This window comes from Portunus trituberculatus, chromosome 43, assembly GCF_017591435.1.
Source record: "Portunus trituberculatus isolate SZX2019 chromosome 43, ASM1759143v1, whole genome shotgun sequence".
Taxonomy (NCBI): domain Eukaryota; kingdom Metazoa; phylum Arthropoda; class Malacostraca; order Decapoda; family Portunidae; genus Portunus; species Portunus trituberculatus.
The window spans coordinates 25758435-25782823 of NC_059297.1; the positions used below are offsets into that span (position 1 = coordinate 25758435).

General features: G+C 36.1%; 1 protein-coding gene across 1 annotated transcript; it reads right to left on the reverse strand.

Moving 5' to 3' along the window:
* Positions 1-991: 991 nt before the first annotated feature.
* LOC123518094 lies at positions 992-23133 on the reverse strand. Its single transcript, XM_045278703.1, is given in 12 exon segments — positions 992-2147; positions 2922-3073; positions 3966-4094; positions 5066-5192; positions 6538-6670; positions 8207-8276; positions 10663-10736; positions 10739-10776; positions 11727-11921; positions 12258-12429; positions 12737-12808; positions 23088-23133. Coding segments are annotated over 11 exon segments (1323 nt in total). The 5' UTR covers positions 12801-12808; positions 23088-23133; the 3' UTR covers positions 992-1978.
* Positions 23134-24389: the final 1256 nt, after the last annotated feature.

The window sequence follows — 24389 nt, forward strand, 5'->3', positions numbered from 1 at the left end:
ACCAATTACCTGCTCTCCTTCCACCCTACACCTTCCTTTTTTTGATATACCAAACAACCAACACTTCCATTGTCTATTAACACCTAGACCTTCATATAACACTTCCTGCTCTGCTCAACCAGTTCAACACAAGTTCTCCTTTCCATCTCCTCATTTCTCACTTTATCCAGTTGTAAATCCACTGATGTTGATAATCTCCCATTCATGTTCCTCATACTAGTCATCACTTATCCCTACATTTCATGTTTCAGCAGCATATGTACAAAGCTCTAAGTATTATTTTTCGTGCATCCAATTCTCTGCATTCATTCCAAGCATCCTACAACCTAACTCATCACTAACACCATACCCCACCTTTACATCTTTTTGCTTCATTAGATCCAATTTCTATATTTATTTCCTTATCCAAAACTTGTGACTTAAAATGCCATCTACCATTTGTCATGCTTCCACAATATTTTTAGTTTCACTTGCTCTTAGTTTCCTTCTTATATGGACCCTTTCAAATTCCTCCAACAGTAACTTGAATCTCTCTTCTGGGTCACCCAGCAACACAGTATCATCTGCAGCCAGCAGGTGATTCCAACTAAAGCATCTTTCTTTCTATTTCTTACTATTAAAGCAAAGCCTCCCTTATTATTCATATCTTTTATCTCACTCACAATTACTTTCCTAAATGGATGAAGAAAACTGAAAATGAATGTAAAATCCAAGTCACAACACAGCCCTCTAAATCTCCCTCAGGTAGCCAAGCAAAATGTATCAATGGTGACAGGTTGGTGAGTTTCAAGGTAATGTGTTCTACAATGACACTCTGCATGACTAGTAAGACTTGTAGGAAGTACAGCATTAACAGGTCATAGAAAGAGAGATTCCTCAATGAAACTGGATAAAAGACTAAATTATCAAACATACTACAAACTACTATATAGAAAGGAAAACTACTTGTAATAGGATCATACAACTATTTCAACTAGAAATGGACAACACAACAAATCCAAGATTTATTTGTCAAAACAAACATAATTATGCAGAGTATTAATAAAACTGAGACTTCTAGTTAATTCCAAGAAAGCGGGGTACAAATAATGCTGATGTCACACAAAAGAAGCAATGCTATAGCCATAATGCAACTCTGATCACACATGCATGTTAACCCATACAATATTTAGCAGGTACGTACATAAATGTATATCTTAAGCATGTGTTTAGTCTTTAGAGTGTATATATGCATCTAATTTTGTTTTTATCCATGTTACAGCATTAGTAAAGCATATGATATAGAAAAAAAATGCATCAGAGTAATTGGGAAGGAAAACTATAATTCATAAGAGTCATAGTATATGGTGTGTTCTATTTTTTGAGAAGTGTGGCTATAGTAACCATGTCCTTGAGACATGGGGAACTGCTAAATGCATAGCCTACCATTTTGTTAAGTGTAGAAATTTTGTTTATTTACAGGTATTATTCATAATGTAAAGAAGTACTTATCTACTACACACACTGTGACTAAAGGGTTGTGAAAATTGTATGTAAAAGCAAAAATAAAAGTTTTGAAAATATGCTAATAAAATTCTATATTCCTAGTGAGCTCTAAGAAGAGGAGAAATCTAAGACTCAAAATCACATGGTACTCATAGCTTCACTTCCATTCATGACAAAATATATCAATGTACAGGGTAACCATTATCCAACAATGAAATAAGTTCCATGCAAGTAAGAGGGTAAAGGTTGAACTAGTATGTGTTGAATGGAACAGTCTAATTTCATGCAAGAAAGAAAATAGTGTAATAACCTTAGATTCCAAAAGAAGTAATAGATACAATCTCTCTGATGCTTGCCTACAACACCAAGGAATAAACACAGTGAGATACAGAATGGGACACAACTACCTTCAGACATGTAGAACAGAAAATATTCATTAGCTACCAAAATGATAATAATGTATTACCAAACTACATGGTAGATATCATGACAGTCAGAGTGCTGGCCAGGGTGTCTCCCCAAGGATATCCTGCAGGAGGTCTTTTACTTCTGTCTCCAATATATCAGTGATTTCGTTCCTCACCAGATTCATCACACCTTCAGTTAGCGGCTCCAGCATGAATCCAAGGAGTCCCAGACCTTCAATGTCGACATCAATCCATCTGTTGAGTGACAAAGGTGACTGTGAGTAAATATGTGTGGTGCCTTTGTATATATGTAGTACTGTTGTCAATCAAATTATCCACTTTAATAACAAATACTATGGACTTCTATACTAGTGATGAAAGATGCTTGAAGATGGTGAGTTTTGATGTACCATCCAGATTTTTGCTTCATCAATATATATATCAAAAACATTCCAACAAAATCAAAGAATGAGACATAATATATCTTTGCCAAATTCCCTCTCATTTATGGATGAATTGAAATTTTCACTACACATGTTGCAGTGCCACTACAGAAACTTTTAAAAGCCTTCATGTAATCTGTCTTTATTGCCATCATCATATATCTAACTACCTACATACTGTACACATTCACAACACTAATAATGGCATATTTTCTTTAATTCCACCCTAATCCACCCAAATACCATCTTCATTAGTTGCATTGTGATTAAACTCAGCTGACAAATTACCTACCTGCTTTAAATTTAAAGCAGGTAGGTAATTTGACAGCTGAGCTTTCATAATGACCATCATCAACAACTGTGTTCTGTACATGAATGTAGTAGATGAGTCTTTCAAGAATGCCAACAGACAAATGAAATTTTATGAAATAGGAATGATGATTTAAATCATCATTCCCATACATAAAATTTAATTTTTCTGTTGGCATCTTGAAAGACTCATCTACTACACTCATGTATGGAACACAGTTGTTGATGATGGTCATTATGAAAATTATGACTTCTAAATCTTCTTGAAAATACAAACCCAAATTCAGTAACAACAAATTGATCAATGTCCGTGGTGAGGCCAAACATGTCTTTCCGTGCCACCAAGTAAGCCTCCACGAGGTTCACAGCGGCACTTATTGTGGCTGCTGCAGTGGTGGACCCTGAAGTGACATTAGCCTTGTAGTGAACCTGCAACAAAAAAAAAAAAAAAAAAAAAAGAGAAAATAAAACAATATGACAAAACACCTGCAGATGAAAATTCAAGCTCAGATCAATAATATATATATATATATATATATATATATATATATATATATATATATATATATATATATATATATATATATATATATATATATATATATAGATAGATAGATAGATAGATAGATAGATAGATAGATAAATAGATAAATAGATAAATAGATAGATAGATAGATAGATAGATAGATAGATAGATAGATAGATAGATAGATAGATAGATAGATAGATAGATAGAGCAGTCTATCTATTTAGGTAGACAGATAGATAGGTAGATATAGAGAAGAGAGAGAGAGAGAGAGAGAGAGAGAGAGAGAGAGAGAGAGAGAGAGAGAGAGAGAGAGAGAGAGAGAGAGAGAGAGAGAGAGAGAGAGAGAGAGAGAGAGAATTACAATGAGTTGAGAATACACTTGCAAGATAAAATTTGGAAAAAGTGCTATATGATAACATCAATGATAAATGTATAAAATCTGTCCAAAAATTGATCAATATAAATAATTTCACTTCCGCATCCCTAAAGCTCTAGTGCTGTAGTCTTATACATCTTTTCCATGGCCTTTGCCCACTACTACCTGATGCCTCAAACCAGCACTAACATTAATGCAAACTGATGAGTAAAAGTCAGTAGATGAAGTAAGATAACAAGCAGCAGCTCAGGACTTTTCATGCATCTTCTCATTTCTTTCAATGGTTATGTCTGTAGGAACCTAACAAGAAATGCATGGGTACAAAAAAAAAGAAGCATATATTAAAACAACATAATTAACAGTAAACTAGCATTCATAAACAACTCTCAGCAACAGTGAAGCAATCCATGACTCACCTGTAGGTTCTTATCGGCAAGGTTAGCATAGAGGAACACCCAGCTAGCCACTTTGTCCAACGTGCAGGTCCCACCACGATACATCTTTGACAGACCCTCCACCTGGCCATCATACAGAACAGCCTCTCCCTGCAAAGCAAGGTGTATACATTCTACCATACAACCTCGGTGTCATGGCACACAGATTTTTAGGCACTTAATGTCTAGATCTCATGAAAATTTTTTCTAAAGTTAATAATAATAAATAGTACATTCTCTTATTTTTTGTGGGAGGGGACAGGACAATACAATCACATCCCAGCTAAGGAAGTTTATTACTGATGTAGCTAAAATGAATATTAAATTGAGAAAATATATTTCTAAATTTTCATGACTTTTCTTCTCCCTTATTTTCAAATATAACTCAGTCCTTATCAATATTCACAAACCAAATGTCATACTGATAATGTGCATGGGACCACACACTCCATTCATGACAACAGAGAACCTTACTTTTTATGGAAGTTTTTCATCTGAGTAATCTTTTCTTATTTTGTTACTTTAGAAGATAATTAGCCATGACCTGGACAGATATAAGCAAGATGGTTTCTTTTAGCACGTGCATTTATTCATATTACCTCCCACAAACAAATATGCAGGTCACATTTCCATACACATGATAGATGACTGGGGATATTAAAGAACACTACTACAAGCACAACACAACGTTGGCTCACTCTGTCCACTCTCATAATTTGTCAAGTTATGTAAGCAATCTTCAGTTGTGACTCTGCTGCTAATCTCAAGATATGATGTGAGTAACTTACATCATATGAAGTTGATCTAGTCTACTACATATTGACACATCTTCAATGACATCTCAGTAGCCTTAGATGCACAAGTCTTCATCTAAATTGAAAAAAAGGTGAGAGAGTAGCAGCTTACCTAAAGCTTCTTTCCTTTTATTTTATCTATTTATTTTTTCATCTAGTATTATTTATCATTTATTTTTCTATTGGAACAATGAACTTAAAGCTCCTCCCTAAACATGTACTCTATGGTGTCATAAACTCTAGCTTGTAGAACCATGTAATATGAAGACAGTCCACCAGTAGACTCACCGCTCCCAGGCTGAGGGTTGTCTCTGGCAGCAGTGCAGGATCCAGGTCAGCAGTGACAATGGCATTGTTCACAGAGCCCATGATGGAATCAACAAAGTCATTGGCATTGCCCAGTTCCATGGGGTGTCTAAGGAGGTCATTGGTACATAAAGGATTGAAAAGAACAGCCACATGTAAGCCTGATGGCTTCTTGCAGCTTCCCTTTTTCTTATGTTCTTGTGTTCTTAAATTAACCTCAAAATTATCTAAATACTGTTTGTATCAGAAATTAGGTAATACCTTAATTAATTTTAATTTGTTTGGTATATATATTACTAATGGGGAGAAACACTTAATCATCAAACATATCATATGAAAGTTTGTAAAAGATTAAACAAAATAAGAAATTTTAAACCCATTTCAAGAGGTGGCTGTTAACTTGGTTTTACATCCATCAATATGTGCATACTTGGGACAATGTTAAATGACTTAACTGTTTTTATATTTTTATACTGATAAAAAAAAAAAAAAAAAACATTGCAAAGCATCTAAATGTTGCATTATATTTCCTTAAAAAATGCTATCATAATACAATTATCAAATGAAAGTTGCTGGACTGAAGCACAATATGTAAAATAACCCTGCCAGCAATGCAGACTTTTCTAACTACATATATCTAATTTGGCCTGAGTATGCAATTGTCAAAACTGACAAACACATCCTTTGTTCTATTGAAAATGTTCTGGCATGAATCAAAATGTTTATACTTGATTATTCACACTACCAGACAATGCCAAGCCCTACAGCACCCAGCAATAACAAAAAGGCATATGGTTCTAAGCTCTACCAGTTTCAGTACCAAAATTCAAATTGCAATCTCTAGGACAGAGGAGTCACATGATAAGATGCCCAAAAGGTGATCAGCAAATACTCATACAAAGTCTTATTTGAATAACTGTTAGATTAGTAATCTGCCTATCATTTATAGTCAATCTTCTTTCTAATCTCATCAGTTCAATGGATTTTGGATTTAATGGGCACTGAAAATTGTTTGGAGAATGATCAGGACAAATGGACAATTATCCTGTGCTTGCAAGTATTAGATAGGGCAAGCAAAATACTTACTGTGTTATATTACTTTACCTGATTATTTAATACTGCATATCCATATGCACATAATGCCCTGAATACTAATACCATGAATATGTATGATACATGTAGCCTATGATAGGAGTGCTTCTTTACTTGGTGGTATTGAACATGGGATATGGTTTTCCAGCAAAAAGTATTTTTCATTAATAGACCATTGCTGGTGTCTTTCATACACTAAATAGAGAGACAATAGTACACAAAATTCAACAGATTATAAATGATGAATGCAGCAGCTAATTATATAAACAGTACATAATGAGAAAAGCTGTCTGATGTAAATTGATAGTGTTTTACTACATACTTATGCTATTCATTCTTCCCTTCCTCCCTTTTTCACTCACAGTTTGTCCAGCTGATCAGGAGTAATGACATCAGAGATGGAAATGTTCTTGAGAATGAGATTGATGCCATCCTCCAGCAGGTCAGCAAGAGGTGGCTCAACAGCATTCCACACAGCTTCAAAGATGGCTGGTCCTGACCATGAGATAGAAGATGATATAGGTTAAAAGAAGACAGGGCTGAGATCTGAGATCTTGTGAATAATTTTCAAGAAATATTTCTCAGAATGGAGAAGAGTGACTAAAGAATCAAACATCTGACATGAGTAACTGTGTATAAGTGAAATTACTATTGCTACAATACTATTATAGTAATACTTTTCATGCTGTTGTTGTTCTTGGTGGTGCTGCTAATAATGACAATGATGATCATGATGCAACTATCAAGAATTGAGCAAAAAAGTTTAGAAGACTCACATTTGAAAGACATATCTTACTATATTTCATTCTACTTAAATTTCCTTTTCACTGAATTAACTGCTGATGTGGATCTTTATGTTATAAGTATTATATCACCTTTACAGAAAACTAATGTTTCATATAGTTACAAAACTGAGTAAAAATAAACAAAGGCAAAATATATGATAGCATGCTCTTGTGATTTCTCCACTTTTTTGTTGAAATCACAATTCTGAGCGTCTTTATTATCATTTACATGGGAGAAAACAATATTGCAAAGACTTTGGGTTTCTGATAAAACAATACTGTATTTTGATTTTCTGCTGCACTATTTTGTTGCACCAGCTCTCCAAAGTTCTGTAAGATTAAAGATTTCAGTGAAACAGCCCAAAAAATTCCACAAAATTCAAATTTGCTAACTATACATCATCATTCTCTTCAAACCCTAATGAACTGGTAGAAGCTTGAATGAAGCAAATAAAAAATTATGTTAAATAGTTAAATTCAATAGCATGATAAACACTGATGAAATCAATGTTCTCACCAAACGAATATCTTACAGTTTTCCTAATGTTCATTTACTTCTTGGAATCACTCCCAACATGCAGAATGCATTATTGTATATAGTAAGTTTCTTGTGCAAACTTTTCTTTTCAGTTTCAGATTTCTGGAGGTGACACAGCAGTTACTTTCAACAACTACAGGCCAGTGTGCAACACAATGATGACAGACATTTCAAAACTAGGTCTGATGCCACTCTTCTAACTTCATGAGAGATACAATGTCTGTGATCCAAAGACAAGACTATCCAAGGAAAACAATATGCAAGACCTAGTGCAGCGGCAGGACAGTCAAGGTTCATGCTGTATGGATGGTCTCTAATTCAGCCATGCATTCTTAATTCCCACCAACATTCATCACCTTTCCCTCAATTTTGTCTGCAATTCCCTACTGCTTTTCTATTTTTGTTAATTCAGTTCCCCTAACCTAACAGGGAAATAATGTATACTGCCTCACAATGAAGGATTTTTTGGGCCTTGGCATATAGGAGACATTACTCAAAGTGGATGCTCTACCTAACTCAGACTGTGGCCAGGATTCAAACATGAGTGCTTGAGGATCCTTCAGCATCCAGGAGCATGTGGCACCTCTGTACCACACTGGCTCTCCTACTACATACATACAAACAATAAATACTTAGCAACTTTCCAAATTGGTCCTACTGCACACCTCTTCATCTCAATCCACAAGTGTTACTCCATACACAACTCACCAATCTCAGAAATGACTCCATTGATAAGGTCAGACATGTCACCACAGCCATTTATGCATTCCATATCCAACTGAAAGTCAAATAATCAAAGTTACGATAGAAAGATTGTGAAAGCATAACAGAATGCTAACAAGACAAGCATACACACAAAAAATATGGAAGTTGTATATAAAAAAGCCCAGTGTTCTATGTGATGTATTCAAGGCTGTCTAAATTTTGTATCATCTGGCCTATCTGTAGTGTTATGTGCAAAAAAAATCTCACAGTGGCAAGGAAATTGTGGTGGTCTTGTGAGATGTTATGACACAAGAACAAATATTGAAAATACTAAGTCTTATTCATTTCACCTATAGCCTCTTCAAGGGGATAGCTGTAGCAAAAGAATCTCCCTTTGTTCCTGTGCACTTTGCTCTTGCAGCCTATAGATTGACAGATAGATAGATAGATAACAGAGCTGGGCACTTCTGTACCTTGGTCTGCACCTCCGCTCCTCCGTACCTGCAGACCACCAAATGAGGTGCAGAGGTCCGAAGTGTAGAAAAATTTTCAAAAGTGTGGAAGTAACAAGCATGGAAAAGCAATATTTTAAGTCTGTACCTCCGCACCTGAGACAGGTACGGAGAGGGGAAACTTTAAGTCCGTACTTCCACACCTGAGGTTTTCAAGGATAAAAAAGAAAATAAATAAATAAGTAAATAAAGACAACAAACAGTCCCCACTCCATAGCATTACTTTCAGCCATTTCTGGTGGTCTGTGCTACCAGGCATTTATATATATATATATATATATATATATATATATATATATATATATATATATATATATATATATATATATATATATATATATATATATATATATATATATATATATATATATATATATATATATATATATATATATATATATATATATATATATATATATATATATATATATATATATATATATATATATATATATATATATGGAGCTGTGGTGTATTATTGCCTTGTACTTTGTTTTATTTTTTGAGATACAGACTAGATTTCTCAGGAACGCTTTAATAGTTTTTGGTACGGTACTAGAGGTACGGAGGTGTGGTACCAGATAGAGGGAAAAAATTTTAGGCATGAAAATACAGGTACGGACTATCTGCGTTTTGAGGTTTGGAGGAGTGGTACCAGAATACCTGATATCCAGTGATGCACTCAGTTCTGATAGATAGATAGATAGATAAGCATATATTGTACTAAACTTAAAAAAGTAAACAGAAAAAGATATTGGTTTCACTTTATTGCAAAGTTTTAATTGATTATATCATTAAAATTACCAATACAACCTTTTAGATTTTGAAATTTAGAATCAAACATTCAAAAGATACCAAGAAGAATGACCTATTACAAGATAAAAGGAAAATAAACACAACTGCCAAAGTGAAGGAACAAGACTAAGGAGATGATTTGTATGTGACCTAGGAGGATGGAAAGAAAATAAATCTAGATTCTTTATTAAAGAAAGAAGTAAGAAGGGCATGCAATGAATCTATGTCAACACCAGAGTAGTACCACACTCTTCTAAGTTCTGTGCTTGACCTGCACCACTATGTCCATTAACAATCCCCAATACTCATACTATTCACATCTGCCAACTAGGAAATGCAAAAAAAAAAAAAAAAAAAAAAAAAAAAAAAAATATATATATATATATATATATATATATATATATATATATATATATATATATATATATATATATATATATATATATATATATATATATATATATATATATATATATATATATATATATATATATATATATATATATATATATATATATATATATATATATATATATATATATATATATATATATATATATATATATATATATATATATATATATATATATATATATATATATATATATATATATATATATATATATATATACCAATGTAGGGCACTTGCTAGGCACTGATTGGATGACTACCAAGTAATTTATGTGTCCTTCATTGCTATTCTATATTCTCAGTCACAATAATATTAAGCTCTCATATTCAAGGTAATTCACTCTCACACTCACATCATTCTTTGATTAATTTCATTCATCATCAATTTGGAAAGGCAAAGGGAATTAGGTGATAAAATTCATTAAAATGTAAACAATGCTTCATATGCACATACCATTCTGTTATCAAATTTCTTGTACTTATCTTTATTTATTATTTTTTAATCGGGAAATAGTAAAAGAAATTAAATGAACAGACATATATGTAGATGTCTTTCTCATAAAATGCCTTGTGAAATGAAGAGGCAAGATGACAGTTCATAAAATGCAAAGCCAGTAGTAAGAAACAATTAATAGCAAGTATACTAATAAATTGAAGATTAAAAGATAAAATAAGCCAAAATAGACTGTAACAAATGAACAGAAGACAGGAAAGCAACATCTGAAAAGCTCCCCTACTCACCTTAAGGACCTTGAAGAATACATTAAAGTTGAGGTCCTTTATGGAAATGTGATCTGTGAAGGGATTGTAAGACACTTGGCAGCTCCAAAGAAACCTGTTTCATATGTGTCCAAACTGTGAACATCATACAAGAAAACATGTTTGAGCCAACAGGGATGGAAGAACATGAATGCCATTCCTATCACAAAGTTGGAAAAAAAAAAAAGTATCACTCTCCTTTAAAACACAAATTTGGAACAGAGGGAGGCACATGAATGCTTCACTTGTTAAGTTTTCATAGATAAATGGAGTCTGTAAATTTCAAAGACATCAATCTGCATTCTATTTTAGAAGTAGTTCCCTTTGTCCTTACTCCTTAATACTTGCCGTGCACATAATTTTGCATCTACATTATTACATATAATATTATCATTGTTATCTCCATATATTCTAGTACATTGGTAATTTTTCTAGCACAGAGTGAAATCTTTATCCTAAATTTGATTTTTGAACATGAACTTAAGTCATTCTTTTTTAAGTTATGGCCTATAGCACCTGTAGGCATACTTGAAGAGTATATGTGAGAAGCACTGTTCAGCTTCTGCCCATTAGTGGCACAGACAATTTTATTTACAGTGGTATCCATATTAGGGCCCATATCACCACCCAAGTGTATCTTTGGTGTAACCACATAGAACCTGGGTATCATGGTGACATGTAGGTAACTTTAAACCACTTGACAAATGGCATAGCTTCAAAGCGGTATGTAGTAGGATTCAAACTACGTGTGGACATCTGCCTGATCCCACACTCACCACCTTATCCAATATGCTACTGCCTTCCTTTGCTAAATATGGAAAACTGTTGTCATTGTATTGATAAATACCAATGTATTTTTTCATTTTTCAAACTAAAAATTCTGATATCTTCAACCAGGTAATTATTTTCTAGACTAAATGAGGACACAGATCACATGGTGCACATTCAGAGCCAATATGAATATGGTACCTAGATAAAAATTATGTTGGAAAGTAGAAACAAAGAAGGAAGAAATTTTTGAATGTTTCCCATACTTTCTAGCTTACCTGAAATTTCCATCTCCAAAGACAGGGAAGAGTCCAGCAATGAGTCCATCAACATTATACGTCCCATCCATGTGGAAATTATCAAGACGGAACTCAACAGAAAACTTCTGTGATAGGCCGACAGAAATGTTGAGGGAGCAGATGAAGAACTGGGCAAGATTTCTTATTTGTGTCTCAGACACAGTTCCATCCATCCTACAGGAAAGCATAAAGGTGATGGATTTAATATTGTTTTAATAAAGAGAGAAGGGCTAGAATATTTCAGTGCACTTCCTAGTCACTCTAAGGAAAGCCAATAAAACAAAAGTTTAGGACACTCAGTAAAAGTAAGCTGACAATGGAAAAAAAAAAAAACACTATTGGACAGCACATACATATACATATTTTCTAAAATATACCAATTTATGATAAAAATGAAAACTTAAAATATTCTATAAGCAAATTTGCCAGAAAGTCTAGAACAATGTTTGTGGATGATATTAAGATAGGGAAAGATAAACATAAATGTTCATGACTGCAACAGACACCCACCTGAGACCTGTGACGTCAATGTGAAAGTTGACATCAGGGACGGGCCCAAGTGGGTCAATGGGGGGGAAGCCGAGCGATGGGATGCCAGTCTCAAGCAATGGCCGGGCAGCCTCTATGGCCATCACCACCAGGTCAGCTATCTCACCATTCCCGGGGGGATCAATGCAGCCTTCTGGATGGAAACAAAGTAGTGCAGATCATGAGGAGAGCGACTTGTGTAAAGATGTAAGTGAAATGGAAGGTGAAAGAGGGAGATCATGAATTAGGGAAAATATCATGAAAGGATCGTAGAAAAAAATTAGGAGTGAAATAAAGGACTCCTCATAAAAAAGGTAAGCAAGGAAATAGATAGATAGATAAATTAAGAGACAAATAAATGAATGAATAAAATACAATAAACATATGTCTAGACTTTCAAATAAATCTCAAACAACAATATGTGCAAATTTTGCAAAACACCTTGAGGAATGTCCTCTTACCAGGCACCTGAGAATTGGCCGTCCCCAGCAGACCAGCAAGCAATAGTGCCAAGAGGAACTTCATGGCCGCTTCTTGAAAGATAAGACAAATATATACAAATAGATTAATCATGTCATGTTAAAAATAATGATGGTGATGGATGGTAGTGGTAGTGGTAAAAATTGGTGGTAGTGGTATATCTTGTACTTATTAATCTATTAATTTGTATTACTCATCTATTTTGCCTTATTTATCAATTTTACCTTGCTCATTTACTCTTTACAATAGGCACAATTAGGATGCCATAAGCAAAAATTCCTGTTAGTAAATAGAGACATTACCATCTGTCATGGCAGATAAGTAAACCTATTTAGATTTGGACTACCACAAAAGCAAACCACTTATATTTCTTTAGTGATAGTGCAGTCTCGTTTTCTTCTGGATATTATGAAATATTGTATTATGTTTAGAAAAACAGTTCTCCAAATAAATGAGATAAAAAAGAATATCTATTTATGCAATATATTGATTTACTCTAAAACTGTGATATCATGAAGCTTGGATATATGGATATAAGAGTGAAATTCACATGACTATCAGATTACAAAATAAGTATATTGCAAAATGGGTATATATTTCATTCTCTCTCTCCTCTCTCCCACCAAATGTATTCAGCTACTCACAGAAAAGGAAGTGTAAAAATGATATCCCTTTCAGAGATAGAAAAATACTTTCCTATAAAAGGAAGCAAAAAAAGTACTTCCTGAAGGCTGAATGAGAGCTGACTTGCAACACCTGCAATGTTGCCCAGGTCTTTTAAATCTTTCCTACATATGCAGCCAACGTCATAACTTGAGCAGTATTCAGCTCCTACTACACTCTCCCTTGAGTCCTCTGCTCTGTGGACCCACCACCATTATTCTCTTATACTAGTAGACTGCTGGCAGGTCAGATCAAGAAAATAAAACATCAGGGAAGAAAGTGAATGCTGAATGCTAAGGGATCTTTAATGAATGTATTGTGGCAGCACAGAAAAATGAATAAATAAGGTAGTAGAATAAGAGATAAATAAAATCAAGAGTATGTATGAAGATTAATTTAATAAAAGAATAAAATTATGTAAAAACACATATAAAGAATGAATACATTAATAATAATAATGATGATAATAATAATAATAATAATAATAATAATAATAATAATAATAATAATAATAATAATAATAATAATAACAATAATGATAATAATAGTAATAATAATAATAATAATAATAATAATAATAATAATAATAATAATAATAATAATAAGAATTATGACAACATCAATAATTGTAATCATCATCATCATCATCATTACAATATTAAACTTTGTGCCAATTAGCTGATTATGTGTGTGTGTGTATTTACCTAATTGTATTTACCTAATTGTAACATACGGGAAAAGAGCTATGCTCGTGTTGTCCCGTCTCCATATCTATTAATGTCCAGCTTTTTCTTAAAATCATGAATATTCCTTGCGTTGACCACTTCCACGTCTAAACTATTCCATGCTTCCACCCTTCTATGAGGGAAGCTATATTTTTCACATCTCTCCTATAAGTGGCCATTTTAGTTTTTTCCCATGCCCTCTCGACATTCTTCCATTCCACATACACAGATCTTCCCTATCCATTTTTCCATGCCAATCATCACTCTGTATATTGCTATCAGGTCTCCCCTTTCTCTTCTGTTTTCCAGGGTTGGAAGTTGCATTCTTTTCAGTCTGTCTTCATAAGTCAAATCTCTTAAGTCAGGCACCATTTTCGTTGCAGCCCTCTGTACTTTCTCTAGTTTCCTTATGTGTTTCTTTAAGTTCGAGCCCACTGTATTGTTGCATATTCAAGCCTCGGTCTTATCATTGCAGTAATTATTTTCTTCATCATTTCTTCATCTAGATATACGAACGCCACTCTTATGTTCCTCAATAAGTTCAATACTTCTCCAATTATTTTGTTTATATGTCTCTCTGGCGATAGGTCATTGGTAATTGTCACCCCAAGGTCTTTTTCTTCATGACTGGTTTTATGTCTTCATTTCCTATCTTGTACATACTCCTGATTCTTCTTTCACTCTTGCCAAACTCTATTTTCTTGCATTTTGTCGTGTTGAACTCCATTTGCCATGTACAGCTCCATTTCCATATTCTGTCCAAGTCTTCCTGGAGTAGTTCGCAATCTTTGTCACATCTCACTTTTCGTAACAATTTTGCATCGTCTGCAAATAGGCTCACATAACTGGACACCCCATCCACCATGTCATTTATGTAGACTGCGAACATTACTGGTGCCAACACTGATCCCTGTGGAACTCCACTCTCCACCAATCCCCATTCTGATGGTCTGTCCTTAATTATTGTTCTCATTTCTCTTCCTACCAAAAGTCTTCCATCCATTTTAGTAAACTGCCATGCACTCCTCCTACCATTTCAAGTTTCCAGATCAGTCTCTGGTGTGGTACCTTATCAAAGGCCTTTTTTAAATCCAGATATATTCCATCAGCCCAACCATCTCTTTCCTGTATTACATCTATCACCCTCGAATAGTAACATATCAGGTTTGTCGTGCATGAACGCCCTTTCCTAAAACCAAATTGACACTCACAAAGTATGTCATTTTTCTCCAAGAAGTCTGTCCATCTAGTCTTCACCACCCTCTCACACATCTTAGCTACCACACTTGTAAGTGACACTGGTCTATAGTTCAATGGGTCTCTCTTGTTACCTGATTTATAGATTGGGACAATGTTAGCTCTTTTCCAGTCTTGGGGCACTACGCCTTCCCTTAATGAGGCATCAATTACTTCACAAACTTTTTCTGCCAATTGCTCCTGCATTCTCTTAAAATCCATCCTGATACCCCATCAGGTCCCACAGCTTTTCTCACTTCTAAACTCCCCATCATGTTCTTGATCTCCTCCACCGTTACTTGAAACTCCTTCATAATCCCTTTCTGTTCCATTACCAGTGGTTTGTCAAAAGCAGTCTCCTTTGTGAATACCTTCCGAAAGCATCCATTCATAGCCTCTGCCATTTCCTGGGATCTTCACTGTATACTCCATTTACTTCTAAACTTTCAATACTTTCTCTATTTTTGATGTTGTTGTTCACATGTCTGTAAAAAAGCCTTGGTTGGTCTTTACATTTATCAATTATATCCTTTTCTTGTTTCTTTCTTTCTTCTCTTCTAATCAACACATATTCATTTCTTGCTCTTTTGTAACTTTCCCACTGCTTAATCCGTCTTTTCCTTCTCCACCTCTTCCATGCATCCTCTTTTCTTGTTCTAGCCTTTTCACATCTATCGTTAAACCAGTCCTGCTTTCCAACTTCTCTATGTTGTCTTATTGGTACAAATTTTTCTCACCTTCTTTGTATATTTTTATAAATTCCTTCCACTTTTCATTTGCTCCTTAGCACTCTTGAATTTCATCCAATTTGTCTCTTGAAAGAATTTCTTTAGGTTTCCAAAATCTGTCTTGGCATAATTCCATCTTCCCACTTTATATTCTTCATTTCTTCTAGATTTCTCTTCGTCTATCACCTTGAACTCCAAAACTGCATGATCACTCTTTGCTAAAGGGCACTCCACCCTCATCTCCTCAATGACCATTGGCTCTGTACTAAAGACCAAGTCCAGTCTTGACGATGCTCCCTCTCCTCCAAACCTAGTATCTTCTTTGACCCACTGAGTTAACACATTTTCCATTGCCAGTGTCAATAGTGTATTTCCCATGTTGTCTCTGATCCTTCCATTGACCAGTCCTCCCAACACACCTCTTTACAATTAAAATCTCCCATCATTATAGTTCGTTCACAGCCACCCAACATTTCTTCCAGACATGTTCCTGTATCACTTATCATTTCTTCATATTCCTGTACTGACCATGCATTTGTCTTAGGTGGTACGTACACCACTATGTAGTGCCTCTTTTTCCTTCATTAGTTTCTGCTCTGATCTTTAGCACTTCTGCCTTTCCCATACCTTTTTCACTTGATCCACCTTTATATCTTTTTAACCAGCAACATCACTCCTCCTCCCATCTTACCTACTCTATTTCTTTTCCAAACGTTATATTTCCTTCTCCAACCTTCATCAGGTCTTCTCCTCTCTCAGTTTTGTTTCAGTAAGACCCACAATATCTGGGTTCTTGTCCCTCAAGTAATCGTTGAGTTCTAAAATCCCGATATCACTCCATTTATGTTGGAATACATTACATTTCGCTCATATGTAAGTTTCTTTAGTCCTTTCTTGCTGTACTTTTCTGGGTTATGAACCACTTCCTCAGTCTCATATCCAAGATTCTCCAGAAAACTCTTTCTTCTCTTCTTCTGTCCTCTCTTCATTTTTTTCAAAGCCTCCTTTCTCAACTCATTTAACATTTCTCTTTCCTTTTCACCGAGATCTCTTCTCAACCAAATCTTCCTTGTTGTTTCCTGCTGGGCTAGCCTCCATGACTTCTCCACCAATTCATCTACATCCTTTTGTGACTTAAGTTTGATTCTTATTGGCCTCATACCTTCTCTTGTGAACTTTCCAATTCTATGGAAGTCCTCTATTTCTTGTACTAGGTCTTTTCCTCCTCTTGCACCACATTAATGATATTATTTATCACCTTTTTATGTTTTCTCTCTCTCCATTTTACTCGGTGTCTTATCCTCCTCCACACCAAATATCACCACACATCTCTTTTTGTCTACAGTTTCCCTCACCAATGTCTCATTTGACTTAATAACCTTCACCACTTTCTCAGCTATCTTCTCTTCTATGATCTGTTGATCTATAATTTCAGCAAGGCCCAAAGTTTTCTCCCTGACTCTTTGATTTCCTTTTCCAGACTTGCAACTTTGTAATTTACCTCCTTTCTTTCCACTTCCTGACTTTTTTCCATTCAGCCTGCTTCTCCATCACTTTTCCTAGAGATTCTCCACATTTTTCGCAATTCACTTTAATTAGCTTAACTTCCTCTTTCAGTGCTGCATTTTCCTTCTTCATATCGGCACAGTCTCTTTTACATTGTCATAACTCGTTTCCAGGCCCTCATACTTTTCAAACAGTTTTTCAATTTTACCTTCTAACTCCAGAATTTTCTTCACATAAGCGCTCTTCTCCATTATTCCTTGAAACCCTGTGAAGTCTGATTCCTCTTTCGAGTTCACGGCCGCCATGTTGCGCAGACGTAAACAAACCAGCTGATGGCTCAAACGCAGGCTACAGTTTATATTTACCTTCACTGGACATTATTTTGCTAATCAACAGTTAACATGACTATATGGAGACGGGACAAACATTACCAGCTCCTTTCCCACCTTGGTTACTCTTAGGTAACTGTAGAATTATAGATGATTGCTCTGGAGCTCAGCGACCACCTCCGCCATCGACGATGTCCCGTGTGTGTGTGTGTGTGTGTGTGTGTGTGTGAGAGAGAGAGAGAGAGAGAGAGAGAGAGAGAGAGAGAGAGAGAGAAAAATAAATTCATAATACATTTTCTCGAATAATGACTAAAATTATAATAAGAATGAATAAGAATGACTTATGGATTGCCTGCTCATCACTCTACTACACAAAATCTCTGGAAAAAACTACAAATACACTTGTAATTTGTGTGTTACTTTGTGTTAGCGTGATTCCTTTGAATGTTACGTGACCTACTTTGAATTACGTTAGAGACAGCAGAAAGTGAAAGTTAATTGTAACCCTTCAGTTTTCATTACGCAGTTTTAAAGTATCATGGAAAAAGGCCAGAGAGAGAGAGAGAGAGAGAGAGAGAGAGAGAGAGAGAGAGAGAGAGAGAGAGAGAGAGAGAGAGAGAGAGCTTTGTATTTAGATTTGAAACGTCACGGCAAGCGATTAACACTGCTAATATTAACAAAGGTTACATCATTTCAACATTCGCTATCTATGTCTTTGAAATGAGTAGGATGCGTAATTTAGCATTATGTAAATCTTCCAAACGAAACACATTGCTGGACACACACACACACACACACACACACACATTTGCTTTATAAGGACACAAGAGTTAAGGGAAGGGGAAGTGTGGGAATGAAAAAATTGTTTCTTCTATGGAAATTGAATAAAAATACATAGACAAAATTGCAAAAAAAAAAAAATAATAAATAAATAAAAAGATAATAATAAATAAATGAATAAATAAGAAAAGTGACGGAGGTGAGAAATATGTATCATGTAAAGATAATACTAGAAAATCTATATACACTTTAACTCAGACCCCGTACTATACACATACTACAAGTAGCTTGATAAGACTATTGATAAACACATCAGAAAGGCTACTTCTTGGAGTCAGATAGAGACAGAAGTGGTGTGTGCAAAGAATATTTACAATTTTGAACGAATTTGGTACGTAATAGATGATCCAGAGACAACACGATCATGAAACACACACACACACACACACACACACACAAGAAGTCTCTAGCAGATCAGCGTTTCTCAACCTTTTTATCCTTAAAATAAATCACATGTCTCAAGGAACCCCTGTGCAAAAACAAAATAATATACCAAATATTTATCATTTCATTTCCATCGTATTTCACGTGACAAACATCATGATATAAATTTTTGAATAACTGGTTTAAAGAAAATAATATTACAATAACCAATAATTTATTGTGCGTGTTTAGTTATATTACGTTTATGAAATTAATTAAAAAGTAAAAAAGTGCATTAGCTTGTCTCACTTGTTCTTGCGGAACCCTTAAGAACCTTTTGCGGAACCCTAGGGTTCCGGGAAAACCCCGGTTGAGAAACCCTGCTCTAGCTTATGTGATTTCTAGACAATATCCGTTGCTCGGAAATGATTGCAGCATCCTATTATAGTGTGTATGTACATTTAACGTGGTCTTTTTTTTTTTTCCTATTGACACAAAAAGATGAAAACTGATATACGTAGCACAAGGCTGCATTGCGCAAAATCAATATAAAAAAATAATAAATAAAATCGTAAAACGTAAACAATACAAATGCCACGACATCTCAAGGATTCCACCTTCATTTACATGTTCAGATCTTTTATGCTGTGTAAGATGGGAAAAAAGAAAAGCAGCTGCAATTTACCACACCTGAACAGACCGCAAGAGGCGAAGTGACAAATAAAGTAACGTGGGAATTAAGACAAAGGTGATTAGGTTACCGTCAATAACTTAAGCCGTATGAGAGGACTAATTCTACCCAAACTGAGCTGGCGACGTCAAGACAGATACTGAGGAATACCTGACGTGCCTGCTCATGACGCTCCTCACCAGCATGGGAACACTGACAGATAGAGAGCCTATCTTTGTTGATGGGAACCGGATAAAACACCATTATATTGTGTCGCAATATCGCGTGAGCCTCCACCAACACTACGAGTCTACTGTAACTATAGGCCAAGGACTCCTCCAATGCAGTATACACCATCCTGCACTGAACCAATGAACAAATCAGCCTCGATGGCTTTGTGGCTCTTGCCTTGCCATGTTATAGGACCACAATTCATTTCTAAGTACAGTCAAGGGCAATGGTAAAATAATTTGTCACACACACTGCACTGTGTTTGGCTTTTTCACATAATCTTAAATTCTTTAATGGGATTTGGTTCTGTCACTTAATGTATTGTCAGAAAATTTTTAACAGGGAACAAAAGAGGCTACGTCCTGTCATTTGCCTTAGACACCTGTGGTTCACTGAGGAAAAGAAAATAACGATTGATAGAGGAGAGGTGATGCTCTACAGATTAAAAATTATATCTAAAAACCGCAAGTATTTCAGAAATTGCATTAAGAAAATAAGGAGAGTGTCAAGATACTTAGGATCGAGACCAGATGACCAGTCTGACCAAAGGACACTTTTGTGGTCCCGTCCCTAAATGAGGGCTTGGTGTGTGTGTGTGTGTGTGTGTGTGTGTGTGTGTGTGTGTGTGTGTAATTAAAAGCAACTACTTTCGTGTGAATGACGACAGGAAGAGAGTTGCCTTTAGACTTATCTTGTGTTGAGACACAAAGGGAAACGTTCAATGAAGTCACAGATGACTTAATAAGTTCACTCGCAGCATCGTCTGACGATTCAGACCTCACTGGGAGTAATTATTGTTTCAGTAAGTGTCTACTGCCTCCTTCTCTATATAATAAATGTGAGTGCCGAAAGTTATTTTAATTTAGATCTCACCGGTAGAGAAATGCTACGGCGCCACCAACTCTACACCACACCCAGAAAACTCGAAAGCCACGACCACATAATATCCTAAACGTCTAGCCGGAACATAGCTCATCTCAAGGCATTATGGTGATGCATGTAGTTGTCCCGAGCAGTGTTTCACGCAAGGTTACGGACGCAATACATGAAACGCTGAGGAAGCTCAAGTCCAAGACAAAGTCAGAGACGATACCGACTCGTTTCGGTGACTTGTTGCCGCGCCCTCAGCCAAATACAGCGAGCTCTGCGTCAGCAACCCTTCCAGTATGAATACAGCCGCACGACCTTATCATTACAGCTGTGTTATATTAGGCTGTTTGATCTTAACATTATTTCATAGCTCTGTCACCTAATGTGAGATCCCAAGCGGTGGCTACAACAGGGGAAAATGCTGTTCCTTTACTAATGCTTTCTGGGGGGTTTTCTTGAAATGATGATGCAGTTAACATTAATGATGATGATAATGATGATAATAATGACGATGATAATGAGTAAACACACACACACACACACACACACACACACACACACACACACACTTGTTGACGTAAAGCTAAAAGCGCAGCTTTGGAAATGCTATACACCTATCACCGCCAGCAGCGTGCCGCGTTCCCACGGAGGTTGCACCAAGGTCACACACACACACACACACACACACACACACACACACTCGGATTGCATAACCTGTATTACTATTTTCACGACTCATGATTATTACAGACAGATAAACTATTGAACTATTGAATGAAAGGAACACTGAATCAGGGAACAATTGCATAAAAGAATACAGATCATTAATCTTGCCATATAACATGCGCTTACAACTATACCTCATCCAGGGCGGGACGAAGGTTCACAAGTGTGGTCTTTTTGGACAGAGGCCCACGTCAACCATCAAGGGACAACACACGCGTCCTCCAACACACCCCAAACCATTTTTTTTGTTTTTATTTATACCATGTGGACTTTTCACGGGAGTTTATGGGCTAAAGGGGATACTTTTTAGAGTACCTCCTATCTCAAAGCCCACCCGCTAGGAAACCGTTGCCCCGAGTGAGGAAGCCCAACCTACACTCGGACCGTGGACAGGATTCGAGCCCGTACGCTTGGAGACCCCTCGGACCCCAAAACACACATGGTTCCACTTTACCACGGCGGCCCCTAATTTCTCAGTACCATTGTGGAATGTATCATGTCGTAATGCTGAATATGACAAGCGGTCACACATCACCATGTAAGCGTCACTCGGTGTCGTTCACATGCATTGGATCCGTTACGTACCTGAAAGTTGTAACAGATTCAGTAATTCACTAAATAGCGAAACGGATGAAGGGTTCACATGGAGTGTATTGAAATCAACGTATGTGTTGTCCTATATTGGCTCAGATTTCTGGAGTCTGTATTTACAGAGGTTCTAAACTCTTTATCATATCTCTCGTATTCCTTTAGAATCTAAGGAAATACTAGAAATGTGGTACATAGCAAGCTTGACTTTGGCAGATGAGCACCACCACTGCCGCGCCAAGGGGCAGTAGGTAGCGGACAAACGTTCATTCTACTGCCCCTCGTGCCATACCTCACTGAACCATGGCAGCAGGGGCGGGGTTCGAGGAAGCGGAAGAGAGCCTATCCACTAGAAAAGAACTGCGCAAATACAAATCCAAGTTCTTAGTGTTTTTCAGGTATTACTTTTCTACATTATCGCTAAACTGAAAGGCAACATTAGCGAACACACACACACACACACACACACACACACACACACAGAGAGAGAGAGAGAGAGAGAGAGAGAGAGAGAGAGAATAACAACTACATATTATTACTAATACCTACTACTACTGTTACTATTACCACCACCATCACTACTACCACTACTATTACTACTACTACTACTACTACTACTACTACTACTACTACTACTACTACTACCATCGCTACCACTACACTACGTTCCCTAACAATACCTAAGGAACGGAGGACGACGGATCACCAAGACAACATTGTATTCGTAATTTCCCTATTCACCAAAGCTTATCCTAATGACCTCACTGACTCGCACAATGAAAAATAAGATAATTTAAATGAATGAATAAAAACGTGACAGTAAACAAGGGAAACTCTGAACCCAAATATGCACTAACATAAGCACTAAAAGCCTTATCTCTGTCAGGGGCGTGTGTGGGGTTCTTCCTATGTTGTGCCCACGCCTCTAGCACCGAGTCGCAAAGAAAAACATCCTCCCGTCACGACTCTTCTGCGCAGTAAAGCAAAGGACGTGATCACTCTCTCTCTCTCTCTCTCTCTCTCTCTCTCTCTGGTATTGGCGTTTATGTGTGCTATTTGTTTTTTTCCTTTGTTTTTCGTCTCTCTCTCTCTCTCTCTCTCTCTCTCTCTCTCTCTCTCTCTCTCTCTCTCTCTCTCTCTCTCTCATACTATCGGCAATGTACTGTAGTGAAGTGTAACAGCCTAGTCAAAGCTTTTAGAGTCCTGTGCTGCATATTGTAATCACTTAAATAATTTTGTAATCATTTGTAATAAATATGCCAAAGAGGTGAATTATTACAGTCTGAATATTATGATTTCTTTTCATCTCTCTGACAACGGAGAAAACTTGTTAACTTTAGCCAAACCAAGAAGAAAAGCATTGAAAGCCGTAATAATTTCCATGACAATAGACAAAACCTGAAGAAATTTTTCACGAACATCATAAGGAGACAGCAAAATCACAATGACTTCCACCACAGACCTGTTGAAATTAATCTAGATAAGATACTAGGACTTTTAGTAGTAATAGTAGTAGTAGTAGTAGTAGTAGTAGTAGTAGTAGTCATCATCGTGCTTTATTTCGTAGTACAGGTATAAAGAAGATCATGTACTTATCATTTTTGATTTGATATCAGACACAAATAGTGAAAAAGTTAGGATTATGCAAGCACTTTATATGATGTAGTAGTAGTAGTAGTAGTAGTAGTAGTAGTAGTAGTAGTAGTAGTAGTAACTGTATGTGCGTCACGTCGAAATCTTGATAAACACACTGACTGGTTATGTCAAGACGCCTGAATAAGAGGACTGTAAACAACTCCCATGTAAACATTCATTCCCTCGCCTTCTGTCTATGAATGTTCCCACAGATAAGCTCGTGGGGTGAGGGTGGATCGGGTGGAGGATGAATGGGTAGGGTAGGGATGATTTTTTAAACACCACGTCCTTGGGAATACCTGGCAGTGTAATGCAGTAATGTAATCCTCCACCTCCTCCTCCTTCTCCTCCTCCTCCTCTGGTCCTTACTTATTGTGTCCTTGGTCTCTTCTTTATTTATTGTTTCACCTGCCTCACAACGAACAGAAGTGAAAAAAAATGATAAAGATAAATGAAAAATAAATAGATAAAAATTTAAGAGTTCTCCCCCTTAAGTGGGGTCAGTTTTCTTTTTCTTCAAGGTG